General features: G+C 41.9%; 1 protein-coding gene across 1 annotated transcript in view; it reads left to right on the top strand.

Annotated features, from left to right (window-relative positions):
- Positions 1 to 1,436: 1,436 nt before the first annotated feature.
- The window catches only part of XYLB (xylulokinase), a 110,010-nt gene continuing 94,843 nt past the window's right edge, over positions 1,437 to 16,603 (top strand). Inside the window, exons 1-7 of the mRNA XM_018571189.1 lie at positions 1,437 to 1,663; positions 3,035 to 3,117; positions 8,381 to 8,450; positions 10,149 to 10,229; positions 11,554 to 11,640; positions 14,146 to 14,274; positions 15,345 to 15,410. Of these exons, the coding sequence (XP_018426691.1) occupies positions 1,616 to 1,663; positions 3,035 to 3,117; positions 8,381 to 8,450; positions 10,149 to 10,229; positions 11,554 to 11,640; positions 14,146 to 14,274; positions 15,345 to 15,410 (564 nt within the window). The 5' untranslated portion in view covers positions 1,437 to 1,615. The remainder of the gene's footprint in view (positions 1,664 to 3,034; positions 3,118 to 8,380; positions 8,451 to 10,148; positions 10,230 to 11,553; positions 11,641 to 14,145; positions 14,275 to 15,344; positions 15,411 to 16,603) is intronic.

The raw sequence follows: 16,603 nt of genomic DNA, 5'->3' as shown, positions 1-16,603 counted from the left end.
CAACACAGGAAGTAAAGGAAAATGTCCCCAATGGAACATGCAAAAAAAACAAGGAGTTTTACCCATTCCATACTCAAAATTAAAAAAAGCTTTGGCTTTAGATATACTTTACTTGTATTAGCTATAGATTCTGATTTTTTTCAGTTTTGGTCCATTGTAAGTATACATATATTATACCTGGTAGGGCCACAGGGGCCCTGGAAAACATAGTCGTAGCTGGAGGTACAACAGTGCTGACGGTGATCTTCTGGGTCCTGTATGCCGCTGTGCTGAGCGACTTCTCTGCTATGAACAGTGGCCATTCAGCGAATATCTACAATTTTTATTAATCTATATTAGGCATTCTCTGATTGGATGAGCGGTAGTGCCATGGTGCCACTGTCCAATTAGAGAACACCTACCCATTCATAAAATGTCCCTCTGTGTATTCATAACACTGTAAGGCTCCATTCACACCATCATGCAGCTGGAACACATGTCGCGTTTACGCATGTTCGCACGCGGTTTTTCCCCCCCGCTTCTGACGCTCGTCCCCATTGATGTCGATGGGTGCGGCTTCAAACGCAGAAAAAGTAGCTCATGTAGCAAAATCTGCCACATGTGTACCTTGGGTTTTTCCCACGTGGAAGTCCCCATCGCACTCCTGACCGATTAAAACCCTGTATCCCTCAGGTGGGTGCAGATGGCGCCACATGTAATCAGAACTAGAAGAAAAAGTCACCGGCACACCAATCTCCACATTACTGTTCCGTCTTTATTGACGTTTGATGGTCATAACATCTCAATGAATAGCAACTTTTCGGAAACCGTATAGGTTCCTTCATCAGGCAGTGTTGATCATCACCTGCGATGTTATGACCATCTAACGTAAATAAAGACAGAACGGTGAAGTGGAGATTGGTGTGCTGGTGACTTCTTTTTCCGTGTTTTTCTCCTGCGTGTTTAAACACGTGCAAACGTGCGGAAAAACCATGCATTTTCCCAGCTATGTTTGGGTGCCATTAACCAGTAATATCACAAGTGTGTTTTTGATGCTTCTCAAAGCGTGTATTTTTCCCCGCGTTCACGGAACGCGATGGTATGACAGTGGACTAATAGCTCCAGCTACAATTGTATTTTACAATGTCCCTGTGGCCCTACCAAGTACAAAATATGTATACCGGTACTTGCATTGACAAGCTGGACCAATGTAAGTATATATAAATATGTATACCTGGAGCTCCGCTTTATTATAATAACTATTGCCAAGAAAATGTTTTTTACTTAGCAGCATCAGCCGGGCATTCTGGGAATTTTAGTTCTATAAAGTCTGCTGCAGAGACTCAGCTTGTTAATGCTGCAGGCCTGGAATCTTGTTGACATAATCCGGGGGAATCATATTACAGTGACAAGAGGGAAGGAAGGAAGCTGTCAGTGCTCTACAGGAAGAAAGGAGGGAGACATGCAGTGTTTGCTGTGAATCAGAGTGCTGTATGAATAAACCATGTCACAAATCGCCCTTTGCTTCCTGTAATCCTTTAACTAAAGCCCACTGACTGGAGCTGCATGTGGTTACTGATTGATGGCCGGAGCTCAGTGGACACTCTCAGGGCTGCAGTCAGCGTGATCCTGTCCCATGGCTTCTGCTGCCTATTACTTGGGCTTTGACTTCAGCACTCAGCAGGTAACATGCATCTTATATGTAATGATAAACATACATAACATATGGTCTCCTTAGCAACAGTTGTGTATCAAGTCAGAGGAGACATCACAATCATTTGCCGAGCATGTTGGTTATAAAGATTTTAGAATTTAATAAAATACAGCATGGGTAGGCAATGTTGGCAACTCCAGCTGTGGTTCAACTACGAATGCCATCATGCCTTTGCCTCTGGGAGTCATGCCTGTGGCTGTCAGAGTCTCGCAATGCCTCATGGGACGTGTAGTTCCTTAACAGCTGCAACGTCAAGGTTGCTGGACCAAGGCTAACGCAACAAATTTTCACATGGGGCATTGTTTGTAGAATCAGGAACTACATGGTTTAACAACTGAGCTATAAAAAGCTCTTTGCAAGTGCTTATTATCACTGGACCCTATGGGGGATAATTTACTAAAAGAGTAGTTTTCACTTAGCCAAATAACCCTGGGGATGTTTTGTACGCCCAATTAGGAATTTAACCTTAAAAATTGTAATTACCTGCAAACCAATATAAAAAAAGCGCTCAGTGTCGATGCATATCCTCAGCAGTGTGAATCAAAGTGCAGCATGTGCAGGTGTTTATTATCTTTAAACATAGAAATTTGTGCACGGATCCCCTGCTGATTGGAGCGGACGGGCGCCCATGTGAAAGGGGCCAAAGTCTGCCTCTGTTGAGCGTCTGTACTGGTCAGAGCAGGTGCAGATCGGTGGCTAATAGCTGCTCTACTTTGTAGCATAGATATTAGTTTATAGGGTGCCAGTGGCATATCCAGGGTATGGCACATACCCCGGGCACCAGTTGAAGGGGGGGAGAGCATTGCTCTGTGGGTCAGCGAAAGGTCGCCGACCCACGGAGACAGCTGACTTTTTTCCCTCCCCACCCCTCTCCCGTACACATCTCACCGCCCGGCTCTTAGCAACCAGGGACACAGGAAGTAAAAGGAAATACCCTCTTAAACAATTGGTGAAGAAGTGCACCCATTGGAAGATTTTCCCTCTATTCCTGTTTTTGGGGTTACTTATAATTTTCAATTTTCCCTCACTTTCAGTTCCAGTGAAAATGGCCACCAGGAGAAAACGAGAGCATGAATCTCTTTGGGGAAACAGACGACAATAAAAACCTGACAGGGGTTCTAAAATAAGTGCGCTGATTGGGTTTATTTAGCACAGCAGTGAAGATTTTCATAATTGTCCACGGCAACCAGTCTGATGTGCCCTTAATTTTTCAGCACAATGGACAATTTCTGATTGTTTGGTATAGGGTACTACTCTTCGCACAATGCTCTTTGACTCTTCCAAAACTCCATGTGTAGTTAATAATAGACAACAACAGTAGTTTTGTTTTCTAATTTACAGTTGAAGGTTATTGCTGTCAATGAAGGATTCCAAGTTGTCTATGAGGACAATGTTCACTTTGATAAAGATCTTCCTGAATTTGGGTAAGTGAAACTTATGGTGCAGGGAAAATGTAGGATTTGTTTTGCTTAAAGAATGCTTCTCTTCCCTTGGAAATGTACAGAAACCGATAGATAAACTTGTGGAAATGTAGCCCTTTTAAATGATGGGCCAGGCTCAGTCACTCACCCACAAGCCATGCAGGAGACACATAAACAAGGCAGAGTGGGGAAGAAAGACAAGGAAGTATTTTACTTACTTATTACCCGCCATTCTAAAAAGTACATTCATTCTTTATTAGGACAGTAATGTCACACAGCCCCTATGCCCCTCTGTGATGTTACAGTTAGGAGAAGTTGCCTGGTTTGTGTTTGAGCATGAGTATCCTCTTCTGTTAGGGACCATGCTGCACATTCTGCCAGTACTAAATGGTAAGTACTCTTTTGCTCACTGTAGTTCACAAATGTGTCAGGTTAATTGAGTATATATTTGATCTTGCATCAATAATCCATCCCCGCTTTGGTTTTCTACTCTTCCATCTCTCAGATTCCCTTCAAAAACCTTTTATATTTGGTCTTTCTTCATTGACTCAGTCTAACACTTTTTTAAAATCTTCCAAAATCGTATGATAATTCACCTTGGGGTCTATTCACGAAGCAGCCAAAGGATCTAGCCGTAGCTTTGGCTGATCCCTCGGCTAGCTTCGGGCCCAGGACCCCTTCGGTTCAGTAGAACCGAAGGGCTTCTGTATGGGCTATTCACTATAGCCCGTACAGCTCCCGAAGTCGGCCGAGCGGCTCAGTCGAGCCGAAGGGATATGCTTCGGCTCGACTGAGCCGAGGTGAAAGCCGAAGCTGGCCGAGCATGCTTCTGACAGCTGGGCGGAGCCAGCTGTGATCTTCTGGCTGGCTCCGGCCACTTGCAGAGAGATCAGCGTCCCTGGTTACCAGCTAACCAGGGACACTGATCTCCAGACAGCCCAACTCTCCTGGCTGCCCAGGAGAGAAACACTGCTTTTTTTTATTTTTTATTCTGACATGGAGCCGTTGGCTGGCCTCAGAATAATAAAAAAAAAAATCACCATAGGAATGCTTTGCTAGATTCCTATTGGCTATTTCAATTTGCAATAGCCAATAGCAAACTAGCTATTGCACCCGCTCACTGCTGCAGTCAATCAGCAGAGGGGATCTGCAGTTCTCCATCAGGTCCTCACTAGTGATTGACAGCAGCAGAGGGCGGGTGTAATAGCTAGTTTGCTATTGCAAATTGAAATAGCCAATAGGAATCTAGCAATGCATTCCTATGGCGAAAATGTTTTTTTTTTTTACGTCAGCAGAACTGCCGGCCAATAGAAAACAGGTGGGGCGGAGCTAGCTGTCACTGTCGTTTAACAAGCCCTAACATTTTTGCACCCTTTTGTATATAGAGACAAAGATCATTCTACCTCAGCACTTGACCACCATTTCTGATATAATTATAACCTTGCCCAGATGCTTGCTTTAATTACTCTCTTGACCTCTTCCCAGGCTATTTCCATCATCTATGATTCTTCTCCGGCATATTCTCTTTTCTTCTGTTTTCTTACATTTTCATCCTCTCTTGTCCTTCCATCTTTTTTTTATCCTTTGCTTTCTCCTGTAAAATGAATCACTATAAGCCCAGGGGTTCTGCATGTCGTTACTGGTTTTTAACAAAAGTTTCTAGACACATAAATAATTTTTAAAAAATGTAACATCTATTAATTATTTCCAATAGAGTAATAAAGGAATAAGCAATTCTTTCCATGTTTCATGCTTGCAATTATCTTGCCAACTACATCCTGATCGCTGTCAGTATCCATATTTCATGAAAGAAGCAGAATCAAATCCTGTATAAGTATCCGAATTCTCCGCACTGTACGTTAGAAAGGGAGGTTGCACAGCAAGGAATCTTGTGACAAAACCCTGCACTACTGCACAAAAGCACTGTAAAAAGTCTTCTGATGAGCTTCTTGGCTTATTCGGAGCATGGTAAACAGTGAAACGTTTGACTTGCACTTAATGCAGTGTTTCCTAAACCCTCCTCGAGTCCAAACAACAGTCTGTGTTTTGTGGATGTTCACAAGGTTGGCAAGATTACATTGCTGAAACCATGATTATCTCTCCTCCATATTTAACGTCACCAGTAGAACATGTTGTGTTGGTTGTACAGGTTTCAGAAACACTGAGGCAATATTAGTGGCAATATTTCCCATGCCAGTTTATGGCTGATTTTACACGGTGCCAGCTTTTAATATGGCAGTATAAAGACTTATATACTTTTGAGTTCTGCCAGCATCTACATCACATATGCACAAATGACCATCTAGACACAGACCATAAGACCTAAGCTTATTGGTTATTTACTTGGTGGGGTGGAAGGAAGTGAAGCAAATAGCATTTGATTTGATGCCCTGTGAAAAATATTATAGTTTGACCCCTCTTTCCATTGATATCTTAATCTGTGCTTTGCCAGTGCAGGGAAGTGCATCAGGTTTACTTTAATTTATGGCCTTTCGAGCAGAACATACTTGCATCACTAGCATTTTCTCTCTATTGGACATGAAGGCAACTCCTTTGTAAGTTACAAGCTGCTGGATTTGTAGGTAACACAAGCCTATGGACTGCCTGTGTGACAGCACTGATTGGCCCAGCACTGTCACATGGAGCGAACCACATGCTCCTCAAAACCTGGAAGCACCAGGTATTTTCCTAATCTGTCAGTGCTAAACATAACTTTTGGGGAGCAAAGGTAAGGTAAGTATATGCTGGGGATTAATGCAAGCCTGTTGCTTTAAGATGATTAACTAAATGGTAGTGAGAATGCTGGCTATTGCTGGCGTAACTAGTGACCTCAGGGCCCCAATGCAAGAATCCATGAAGCCCCCCCCCAAGAAGAAAAAAAAATAGATTTCTTTTTTTTTTAAAACAAATTTTAGAAAAAAAAAACACACTCTCCTCTTTCATGTCCCCAGCTCCCCCCATCTCCCCCTTCATGTCCCCAGCTTTCCGCTCCCGGACCCCATGTCAACTTCAGGCCTCGTTCACATGTAGCGACTTATCGTGCGATTTCCACCGCGATATCGCGCATTTTTGGAAACTGAGCAAACTAAACCTTCAGCTCTGAACTCAACTGTCATTTCACACTTTGCTTCTCAAGTCCATCACAACCAAAGCGCCGTGGTTCCATATTGTACACCAAACACTGGAGAAAGCAGCTTGAAAAACTTGGATAAATGGCTCTATATTTAGGATGTATCCAGTCTATATTTAGGATGTATCCAGTCTATATTTAGGATGCATCTGGCTACCGCGATAATAAATATCCTGGTAATCAGCGGTTACCAGGGGCCCCTTCCTCCTGTCCTAGGCCCCCTCCAAGTGGCGGAACTCCAGGGCCCGGTCGCGGCCGCGACCTCTGCGACCCTGGTAGTTCCGCCACTGCATTCAGACATGTTGTTTGTTATTCAGTTGATCAGTCTATATCAAATAGTGGTTTAGGTTGGGTATTTTTTTTCCATAATCCAGAGAGCATTTTATCAAATCTATCAAACTTGAGTATTAGATCTACTGATGGAGAAAAGATTTGGAGCAGATGGAGTTTAATGTTTCAAGTTCCCTACAGAGATTAAAGTAATTGATGTGTCAGCTGTAGAAACAGTTACGTTAAAGCAATCCTAAACCACAGATGGGTGAGTTGCATTATATCCCATTGATCTGGTGTTACAGTGCCAAATATTTCACTCCCTGTGAGAGCTGTGAGCTTGATGTACACCCTGCCCCAACGATAGCACCAATTAAGATAGTACAGACCGCCTGTCAGAATTCACCACCCGACACCTTAACTCCATGAGTCATCCTTGTTCTGATGATCATGATAACAAAGATATAATTCATTGCAAGGAGTTCACATTTCATTAAGACTTTCATATATAAAACTTTGTTTACCATTGAAGGCATGACTTGAAGATCCAGTGTGGCAGGGACCTTTGCTGTACATATTACCGCTTTCTTTAGACCAGAAGTTTCCCCACTCAGCTCAGAGGCGCTGACACCAAATTCTAAGAGGAGCAATGAGAGGAGGATATCACCAGTGGACATCACATCTTGCAACTGCATGTATCGTTACTCCTTGTATTCTATGAACCATTTACAGAATACACAGTGTTCTGTAAATGGACAAAAAGAGGGGGGTGTGACTAAACAAAACTATCACTTGCTTGTATGAGATTCGCAGGCTGGAAGTACATTGTGACTATAGTATCCCACTCATACAAATGTATAATAAACTGTATATAAAGAGAAGCAATTTACATTTTTAACACACCTGTCCAAAAATAACTTTTTTTTTTTACATTTAAGAATTTATAAAACTGAGCCTGCAATTCCACTTTAATATGTAGCTTTAACTCAATGTAACCTCTGATTATTCACAATACACTGGACACAAAATTAGCCATGTTTTGAGACCAATTTACTTAACAGCAGAATGAAACCCACCAATTCAACCATTTCCAAAAACAGTTACATTCAAGGCATGTCTCTGGTGATAACTGCCACTGTTGCCAGTGTGTTTATGTCAGCTCTCAGCTGGACTTTCAATCCCTCAAATTTCCCGGGGTCAAAGCTTATCACATGTGCAGCTCAATGGCAACTGCAGGTCTAAACAGAGGCTAAGATGACACCTTCCTCGGCTGTAAAATATAGGAAGGTGTAGTTACATTGCTGCTCATGAACAGATAGTTTGGCCTGCCTAATGTTTCTATTTCTTAATGGAAAGCTGCCAAACCTGCAGCTGATTTGGCCAGGTGATGGTTAAATACCGGTCCTTCCCTATAATGGCCATTACACAATACAAAACAACCTAAATGAACCCAATTAATCTCAAAATGACCATAAAATATACTTGCCATGTACAGGGCCTGAGCGGCGCGGGGGAGGGGGGGGGAGATCGGCAACTAGTGATATCACTCGTTGCCCCGAGCTCGGTGGGATGCCCCCCCAGAGTGTCCCGCCAAGCTCCTGGCAACCAGTGACAGGAACAATGGGATCAATTGTACAAAAGGTGTAAACTCACCAATGCAGCCCTCCAACAGATGCATTGACCGCCCGGCTGAGTGATATTAAATGGATAAGAAATAGGTGAGAGAATTGGGGAGGGTGATGCATAAATAGGCTCATTATTGACAATTTCGGGACCATTTTCACAGTATTTGTGCTCTTAGTTACTGGGTAATAATAAAGATAATAGTGCTGGGGAAAAAATCAATGTGTTTGTGCATGTTTTCAGGACACAAGGTGGGGTCCATGTCCATAGTGACAAGCTGACCGTAACTTCACCCGTCTTAATGTGGGTTAAGGTAAGAATTTCTTATTGACTTCATTATTCATTGACCTTTGACTTCTGTAAAAGGTTGTGCACAAGTATAAGCTTTTCATCAAGAAATAACTTAAAGGAGAACTATGGGGTCAGGGCTTTTCCCCATTGTTCTGCTTAGGGTAACGGGCGGACTTAAAATAGGGCTGCTGCATAACCCCTGGCCTGTAGATGCTGCTCAAGTATTGGTCAATGATAGTAGGTTACAAATAGATGTGCAGAAGAACTGGGGTCACACACTTCTAGTCAAAGGCTAATATTTAAAACATTTGTAACAAAGCCCTTCTTCTTAATAGTGCATGCAAGCAAGAAAAAAAATATTATAATTATGAAATAAGGTTTGTTAGCAATGCAGAACATGTTCCTTTGAATTTAGAGCGATTAATAATAATAATAATACTAATAATAATATTTCCTCTAAATTCAGAGGAACATGCTCTGCATTTCTAACAACCATTAGATTTCCTGGATAGAATTAGTTTCTTCTAGATAAATGATATGAAAAACCTGCATATTTAAAATAGATCTCCGGGTAACATTTTTATTAACCCTTGCAGGGGGGCTACCTCTCGTTTTGGTTGTTTTTGTCTAGGTTCAAAAATAACAAAGATATACTCACCCGACCTTCTGTGCAGATCGGTTGGGATGGCACTTCCTCCAGCCTATCTCCTCCTCCACTTCAGCAATGGTATGTCCCTTGGTATCCTCACGTCCTATGCACTGTGTATAGAACGTGATGTGTCAGGGACCTTAGACCGCTGCAGCAAAAGGCAGGCGAGGTGGATGGGACCGGTTCTTAGTGCAAGCTGGCTCGGAGGATGAGGTGAATATAACCTTTTTATGTTTGAACCTAGACAAAAACTAGCACTTAACCCTTGGAAATTTTACCTGGAGTTCTGCTTTAAAGTACAAGTCCACCTTTGCTGAGAACAAATCTTTATTGGTCAGTTACAGATATTAGAAGGACTTTAACAAACTTCCTTTCAGAGTGCTACTTGCTGACGTGTATTGAAAGTGGGAGGGTCTGACCGCTATAATCACATGATCTGTCTCAATGTTGTAATCAGCCGTAAACTGCTGGGAACAATACTGAGCCAATCACATGAGCAGGAATATATATCTCTGGGGAAGTTCTAAACATAGAGGAAACAGATGCATAGAAGAGTGACAGTAGATAAAGACCAAGTGGCCCAGTGAACCTGCCCCTATTTGATTTTCTTGTTTGTTTTTTCCCCATTTTTTCCTAAAGAGCTATGTTCGTTCCATGCATGTTTAAAGTAGTATCAAACCTTCAAACTTTTTTTCAATAATTAATCCAGATCAAACAAACATACATTGCCCAACATAGTATTTCTTATACTTTTTCTCCCAAGCAGCTGACTCTAACTCTCTGCTTGGCTTCCCTGAACTTCCGGTCCAGTACAAGATCACAATGGACAGCTCAGTATAGAAAAGAGTTGCTATGCACCAGCCGGTGCTCCAACCAAGTTTACAAGGATGGGAATCTTACATGATGCCCTTATACTACTGATGCCTACACACCACCACTGTATAGAATACAGCCAGATAAGGAGGATGTATTTGCCTGTCTTGCCAGGTTTTGAAAACCATAGCTGGTAGTTGATTGAACTTGGGGCGTTACCTTTATGGTATTCTTATAGTATTTTGTCTTTCTTTGCAGGCTTTAGATTATATCTTAGAGAGAATGAAGTCTTCCGGGTTTGATTTTTCCAAAGTGAAAGCTTTGTCGGGGACAGGCCAGGTAAGTGCTGAAACCTTGAAGTGAATGTCCAAGGTGTGGGCAAACACAACACTAGAATTGTGTTTCTGGGCACCCTGGGACATATTGTTTACATCTAGGGAGGAAATGTAAATACATGAAGAAGAATTAAATAAAAAGAGAATCTGATATCTGGTACCCAAGGTGTTGAGATATTCTTCTGCGCCAACCACCTTATGCCCCATAGACATTTAAGTATATTTAAGGGCCAAAACCTTTTATTTTGAGTTTGGGTAGAGTTGGTGCAGGGGGTGGTAAAACCCCTGTCAGGAAGGAAAGGTCAGCAGTGGCCTTCTTTTTTTTTTCTCAGTGCAAGTTATTTACAAGCACATTAGTCACATCAATTCTGTATACTGTTACCCAGTAGATGCTTTTTTTTTTAGGGCTGGTAATGATTACAATTTTTGTGTTCGATTAATCGAAATTTTTTAAAATCGATTAATCGATTAATTTCGATTAATTATAACGCACATACAGATCCAACTACATTGGCCTATACACATACAGCACAGCAATGAAGTAATAAAATGAACTAGGATCACACTAATCCTGCACGTTATTAATCTCACGTGCCCCACTCAATATGGCCGCCGCTTGACTGGGGCAACTCAGAATAATAACGTGCTGGATTAGTGATCCTAGTTCATTTTATTACTTCATTGCTGTGCTGTATGTGTATAGGCCAATGCCTTGGCTGGCGCTCGTGCAGAAAGTTTCTTGGGCAAACTCACCGGCCCAAGTGGCTCCGTCGGCTAACGAAGGTGGAAGGAGTCTGGTGACGTCACGGACATCTACATCACCGGACTCCTCCCCCCTTCCCTTCGTTAGCCGTCACGGACATCGTCGTCACCAGACCGTACTCCTCCCCCCTTCCCTTCGTTAGCCAACGGAGCCACTTGGGGAAGGGGGGAGGAGTCCGGTGACGTCGATGTCCGATCGCTGACAGGACTCCCGGAAGCCGGCGGAGAGGTGAGTGTTCTCATTAGCGATCAAAATAATTTGAATCGATTAAAAAGTTTAACGATTAATCGAGAAATTAATCTTTAATTTTCACAGCCCTATTTTTTTTGTTTACCAAAGTAATTAAGTGCTAGACCTCTAAAACATATTTCATCATTTGCAAAGCCCTGTAGACAATGCATCAATGTCATTCCAATACAATGGACTATATATCAGTTCTCAGTGGCTCATGTATTTGTTCAGTTCTGGGAACATTGCGGTCAGTTTGTCTTGTTGTTTGCTACGCATGTGCAAATTGTTGGCGTTACATAGATCCTGTATTATAATAATAATAATAATGTTACAGCAACATGGCAGCGTGTATTGGAAAGAAGGCTCCAGAGCTGTTCTCAATGGTTTACTATCTGAACTTCCTCTGCACACTTCACTGCAGGTCAGTATAAAGGATCTACATATAGCTGGAGGTAAGGAATGTGTAACTAACAGAGTTATTCACAAAAGTGTGAAGAGTTTGGAGAAGGCAGGAGAAGGGAACAATCTAGGACAAAATAGTTTATTTTGAAAAATCCTCTGATTCAGCTCACATTCCAGTTCCGCTATGTTGTCCTAGATTTTTCACTTCTCTTGCCCTCTCCAAACTCTTCACCCTTTTGTGAATAACCCTGTAGATGTTTGCTTGCACCTGTACTAGAAGAAATGAAAGCTGGAATCTGATTGCTACTGGTAGCACATACACTTTTCTTTCCTTTCTTGTTTTCTTTTCTTTTTGCAGACTGCTGTGCTCTGATTGATAAACTCCACAGTAGTTTTCTGGGCAGTGATCCATTGCAGCCCTATAGAAACCTGACCCAATTAGGTTTAGTCCATGGTACACCTAGATATTGATGTATGCCATTATCATATCCTGTGAACCAAACTAACTTGCACTAACGGAAATAGTAAAACTAAATTAAGATGGATTAAAATTTAAAATAGATATTAATATGACCCCGGAGCTAAAATTTCTAAAACCAAAAAGGAAAAAAGCTGCTGAACTCAGCATAATATTATAATATTTTTTTCACATATATGACACATGTTCTTTGAAGATTTTTGTTTATTTATTTATTTATTTAATAAGGTTCATTTTATAACGTACTATAAGTTTTTACACAAATATTTATTATATATACACTGTTTCACGATTGCTTGACACGGAGGTGACACCATATGATCCCTACCGTTATCTAATTTCCTGAAGGGCATTTAGCGCTGTACACTTCATTACACCATTATCATATCCTACCTTGAACACTCTAAAACTGCAGTCTAAATTGACAAAGTATCCCATCTGCTATGCATCTGCTGCATGGCTCATACACCTTTCTTCCTGCTACTTGAATTCTGTTCCTTGCAACCCATACACCTGCAGCGTGATAACTCATGACACTGGTAGTTTTCTATGTGGCTCTCAGGACAAGTGAAAAACCTGCAGATCCTCTAAGGCTGGGCACACACTTTACAACCATCGCAAGACTTTTGTCTTGCGATGGTTGTAAGGTAATTAAAAAAACATACGATCTGCCTATCTTTGACAGGTAGATCGTACTTGTGATCACCGCAATGCTTCTGATGACCGCAATGCTGAACAGGCAGTGTGCGATTGCGCACACCGGCCCGTCCGGATTTTATCTTACAAACATGCTACACACCCGCCGAAAATCAAACGATTCTCCCGGGTTTTTGAACATGTTCCTAAGATAAAAGTTGTGCGACCTTACAGTAGCAGAGGTTCTAGCACGGCTCCCACACACCTTACGATAATCGTACGATCGCGGGATTTCCCACGATTATCGTACGATTATCGTAAGGTGTGTGGGCACCTTAACTGTCCCTACGTTGCTATATGCTAAAGCACACCCTAACACTTATAGAAGAGCTCCAGAAAAAAAAAAATATTCTTAACCCTTGCAGTGGGGCTACCACTGCACTGCAAGGGTTAAAGGAGAACTATGAGGTGAGTGCTTTTCCCTCACCTCATAGTTCTCCTTTAACCCTTGCAGTGGGGCTACCACTGCACTGCAAGGGTTAAGAATATTTTTTTTTTTCTGGAGCTCTTCTATAAGTGTTAGGGTGTGCTTTAGCATATAGCAACGTAGGGACAGTTAAGGTGCCCACACACCTTACGATAATCGTACGATAATCGCGGGAAATCCCGCGATCGTACGATTATCGTAAGGTGTGTGGGCACCTTAACTGTCCCTACGTTGCTATATGCTAAAGCACACCCTAACACTTATAGAAGAGCTCCAGAAAAAAAAAAATATTCTTAACCCTTGCAGTGGGGCTACCACTGCACTGCAAGGCTTAAAGGAGAACTATGAGGTGAGGGAAAAGCACTCACCTCATAGTTCTCCTTTAAGTGCTCATTTTCATCTAGGGTATAAAGTAAAAAAAGTTATACTCACCTGAACCTCAGAGACAGCTGGCTCTTAGGGTTAGTTCACACCAGAAACTGCATCACAACTGCGTGCGTCTGCGCAGTTGCATTGCGATCCGTTTTGATGCATTTTGACTCGTTTGTGATGCTTTTTTGATGCGTTCAGATGCGTTTTTTCCCCCTGGATGTCCCTGGATGATGTCACAATCAATTCTGGGTTTTTTTTGTATGCGTTCCGGTGCGTTTTGATGCGTTTGCATGCGCTCAGGTGCAGTTAGATGCAGCTAAAATAGGACAAGCAGTACTTTTTCTGACTGCATCTCCACGGACTGCAATGGTGTGAATACAGCACGAGAAAGCCCTTAGGAAAGCATTGTGATGTATTTTGGCTGCAGCAGTCAAACTAAACGGACTGCATCACAACTGCTTATGGTGTGAACTAGCCCTTAGACCGGTTCTTCCAAATGCAAATATCAGTTTATGGGAATGTGTTCATTCATTCATTATCTTTCTTTGCAGTCTTGTTTCTCTATCTGTGATAGTCCTGTCTGGATGGACTCTAGTACAAGTGCAGAGTGCCACCAGCTTGAAAAGTCTGTTGGCGGTCCACAAGAACTAGCTAACATTACTGGATCAAGAGCATATGAGGTAAGCGTATACTGTGTGGCCAAAAGTATGTGGATAGCCCTCCAAATTATTAGGTTCTGGTGTTTCTGTGAAGGGTACTGTTAATGCAACAGCTGCAAAGACATTTTGGACAACTGTGTGCTTCCGACCTTGTGGAAACAGTATGGAGAAGGCCTTTTTCTGTCCCAGAATGATTGAAGCTCAGGTTTGGAGAAGCTCATGTTCAGACCGGGTTCAGTCCAAACCTGTACTGCACTGATAGTGGCCAAATAGCCTGAAACAGCTCTATGCAGTTTAGAATAAATGGCCCTATATTATTAGTCTATTTTTGCACCTAACTTATGCATAACACACTGAAAGAGAGAATAGTTTGTGCCCCATTGGTGGTAAATTTCCTGTGTGCATAATCTCTTGCACAATTCAGACATTCAGGTTGGTTCCCAACTTTCTGGATTCTTTGCAAAACTCCTTCACAGAGCCACACGTCTATGTAATGTATTAGCAGTAAATAATATGTAATAATACAACTGGCACAGGAAGAAGAATAGTTCTTCCATAGTGGTTTCCAGGAACCACTATGCCGCTCTGATGAAGGGTCCCTGCGAGGTCCCAAAACGTTATCTTCTAATGACAGGCTGTGACATTCTTCAATAAACATCTCAAAGAGATATTGATATTAGAACTTATCTGTGTGTGTGCCGGTGACCTACTGAGATTAGTACTTAGTTATTTTACTGAACATGCGCTAAAGTTGTAGTGAGAATAATGAACATAACTGTAAATAGCGCCAGTCTAAAATTAGGCTAAAAATAACAGTCGCTACGCCAAATAGGACTGTTAAAATAAGCAGATCAAAGCCTGCCACCTAGTGGATAGACAGGGAAAATCACCTGAGAATTTTACACTCTTTCTGTACATAAGACTCTGCCCACTATCATAAAATTAGGAATAAATGCCTTGTTTGGGATTTGTGGTGGAAGTAAGCCATGTAGACATGTTTTGGCGTTGTTGCTGTACATATGTCCTATGTGCTGTTTTTATTAGTTATGTTCATATATTATATTATATACAGTATTTCGTTTATCTTTTAGCGTTTCACAGGAAATCAGATCTCCAAGATTTACAAACAGAAACCAGAAGCATACTATGAAACTGAGGTTAGCTGACTTTTATTTTTATCATGTAAACTTAATGCTGAACTGCAGGCAGAAAAATGTTCATTTAAATATATTCCTCAATAGCCACAAAGGATAGAAATTCATTTTGCGTGCACTAAATGCCTTAACAAACTCAAGTATTACTTTGTAAAAGTAGCAATGACGTCATCACTGTGCTGTACATAGCCTGTGCAGAGTACCAAGCTGTTGGGGACACCCAGCAGACCCCACCCACTACAGGCTGCCTGCAGAAAACTAGGGGGCGGAGGCAAGACCAGTCACCCTACACAAGCATAGAGAGCAGCAGTAACTGGTCTGTACTACAGAAAAGTTTCACACTGGATTACTGCACAGATCAGGAAGACATATACAAAAACCACCAAGATTCAAGTAAGAATACACATGCCCCCCATAAAACAATATTTGCTATGCCTGCAGTTCAGCTTTAAACAATACAACACATTTGTACACTATCACATACTACCTTAGTCCCAATTAACAGTCAGATTGAAACTGCATATTTGTTTTGGATTAGTAACTCCAAAAGTAATGAGGAGCCTGAATCAGTTTGACAGCCAGTTAGCTGGTATTGTCAGGAGCAATGGTCAGCAATAACAGCCTCCATTCTCCTTACAACAGATTTCCTTAAAGTAGAAGTGAATAGACTTTTGGCCCCTAAGGCTTTTGTCTTTAACCTGCAAGTGTGCAAAGTAAATTTGCACATTATGGCTCACTCACCTCCCAAAGTGCCCTGCTCCAGTGATGCAGTGTCCGCACTTCACCTCATTGCTCCAACTGATGCTGCCATCTTCTCCTGGTCTTCTTTTGGGTCCAGAGTCTTCAGTCATCTCATTGGCTGGGCAGGGATGATGTAGCCCCCAAGCATGAGCATGCAAGTCATTTTGTTCTGAAACCTACAGCAAGCCAAGTTTGTACACTGAGCTGCTCATTGGCGGTTCTCTGCATACAATGAGGAAATGTTACTGGTAGGCAGATAAATAACTTTTCTAGCAGTCACCAATAGGAGGTGATTATTTAAGTGTCTCCAGCTAAACAAGATGGCCCCAAAAAAGTATTTAAGGACCGACTGCACATGGCTAAGGATAATCTTGTAAACATTGCATAAGCTGCAGCTATTGTATTGAGGGAAGTACATATCTTGGTCCCAGTGGTTACAAACCTATTAATCTGGA

The sequence above is a fragment of the Nanorana parkeri genome, unplaced genomic scaffold (assembly GCF_000935625.1).
Source record: "Nanorana parkeri isolate BGI_ZX_2015 unplaced genomic scaffold, ASM93562v1 scaffold1699, whole genome shotgun sequence".
NCBI lineage: Eukaryota > Metazoa > Chordata > Amphibia > Anura > Dicroglossidae > Nanorana > Nanorana parkeri.
Note: the sequence above shows the minus strand (reverse complement) of the source record. Positions and strands in the feature narration are given on the sequence as shown.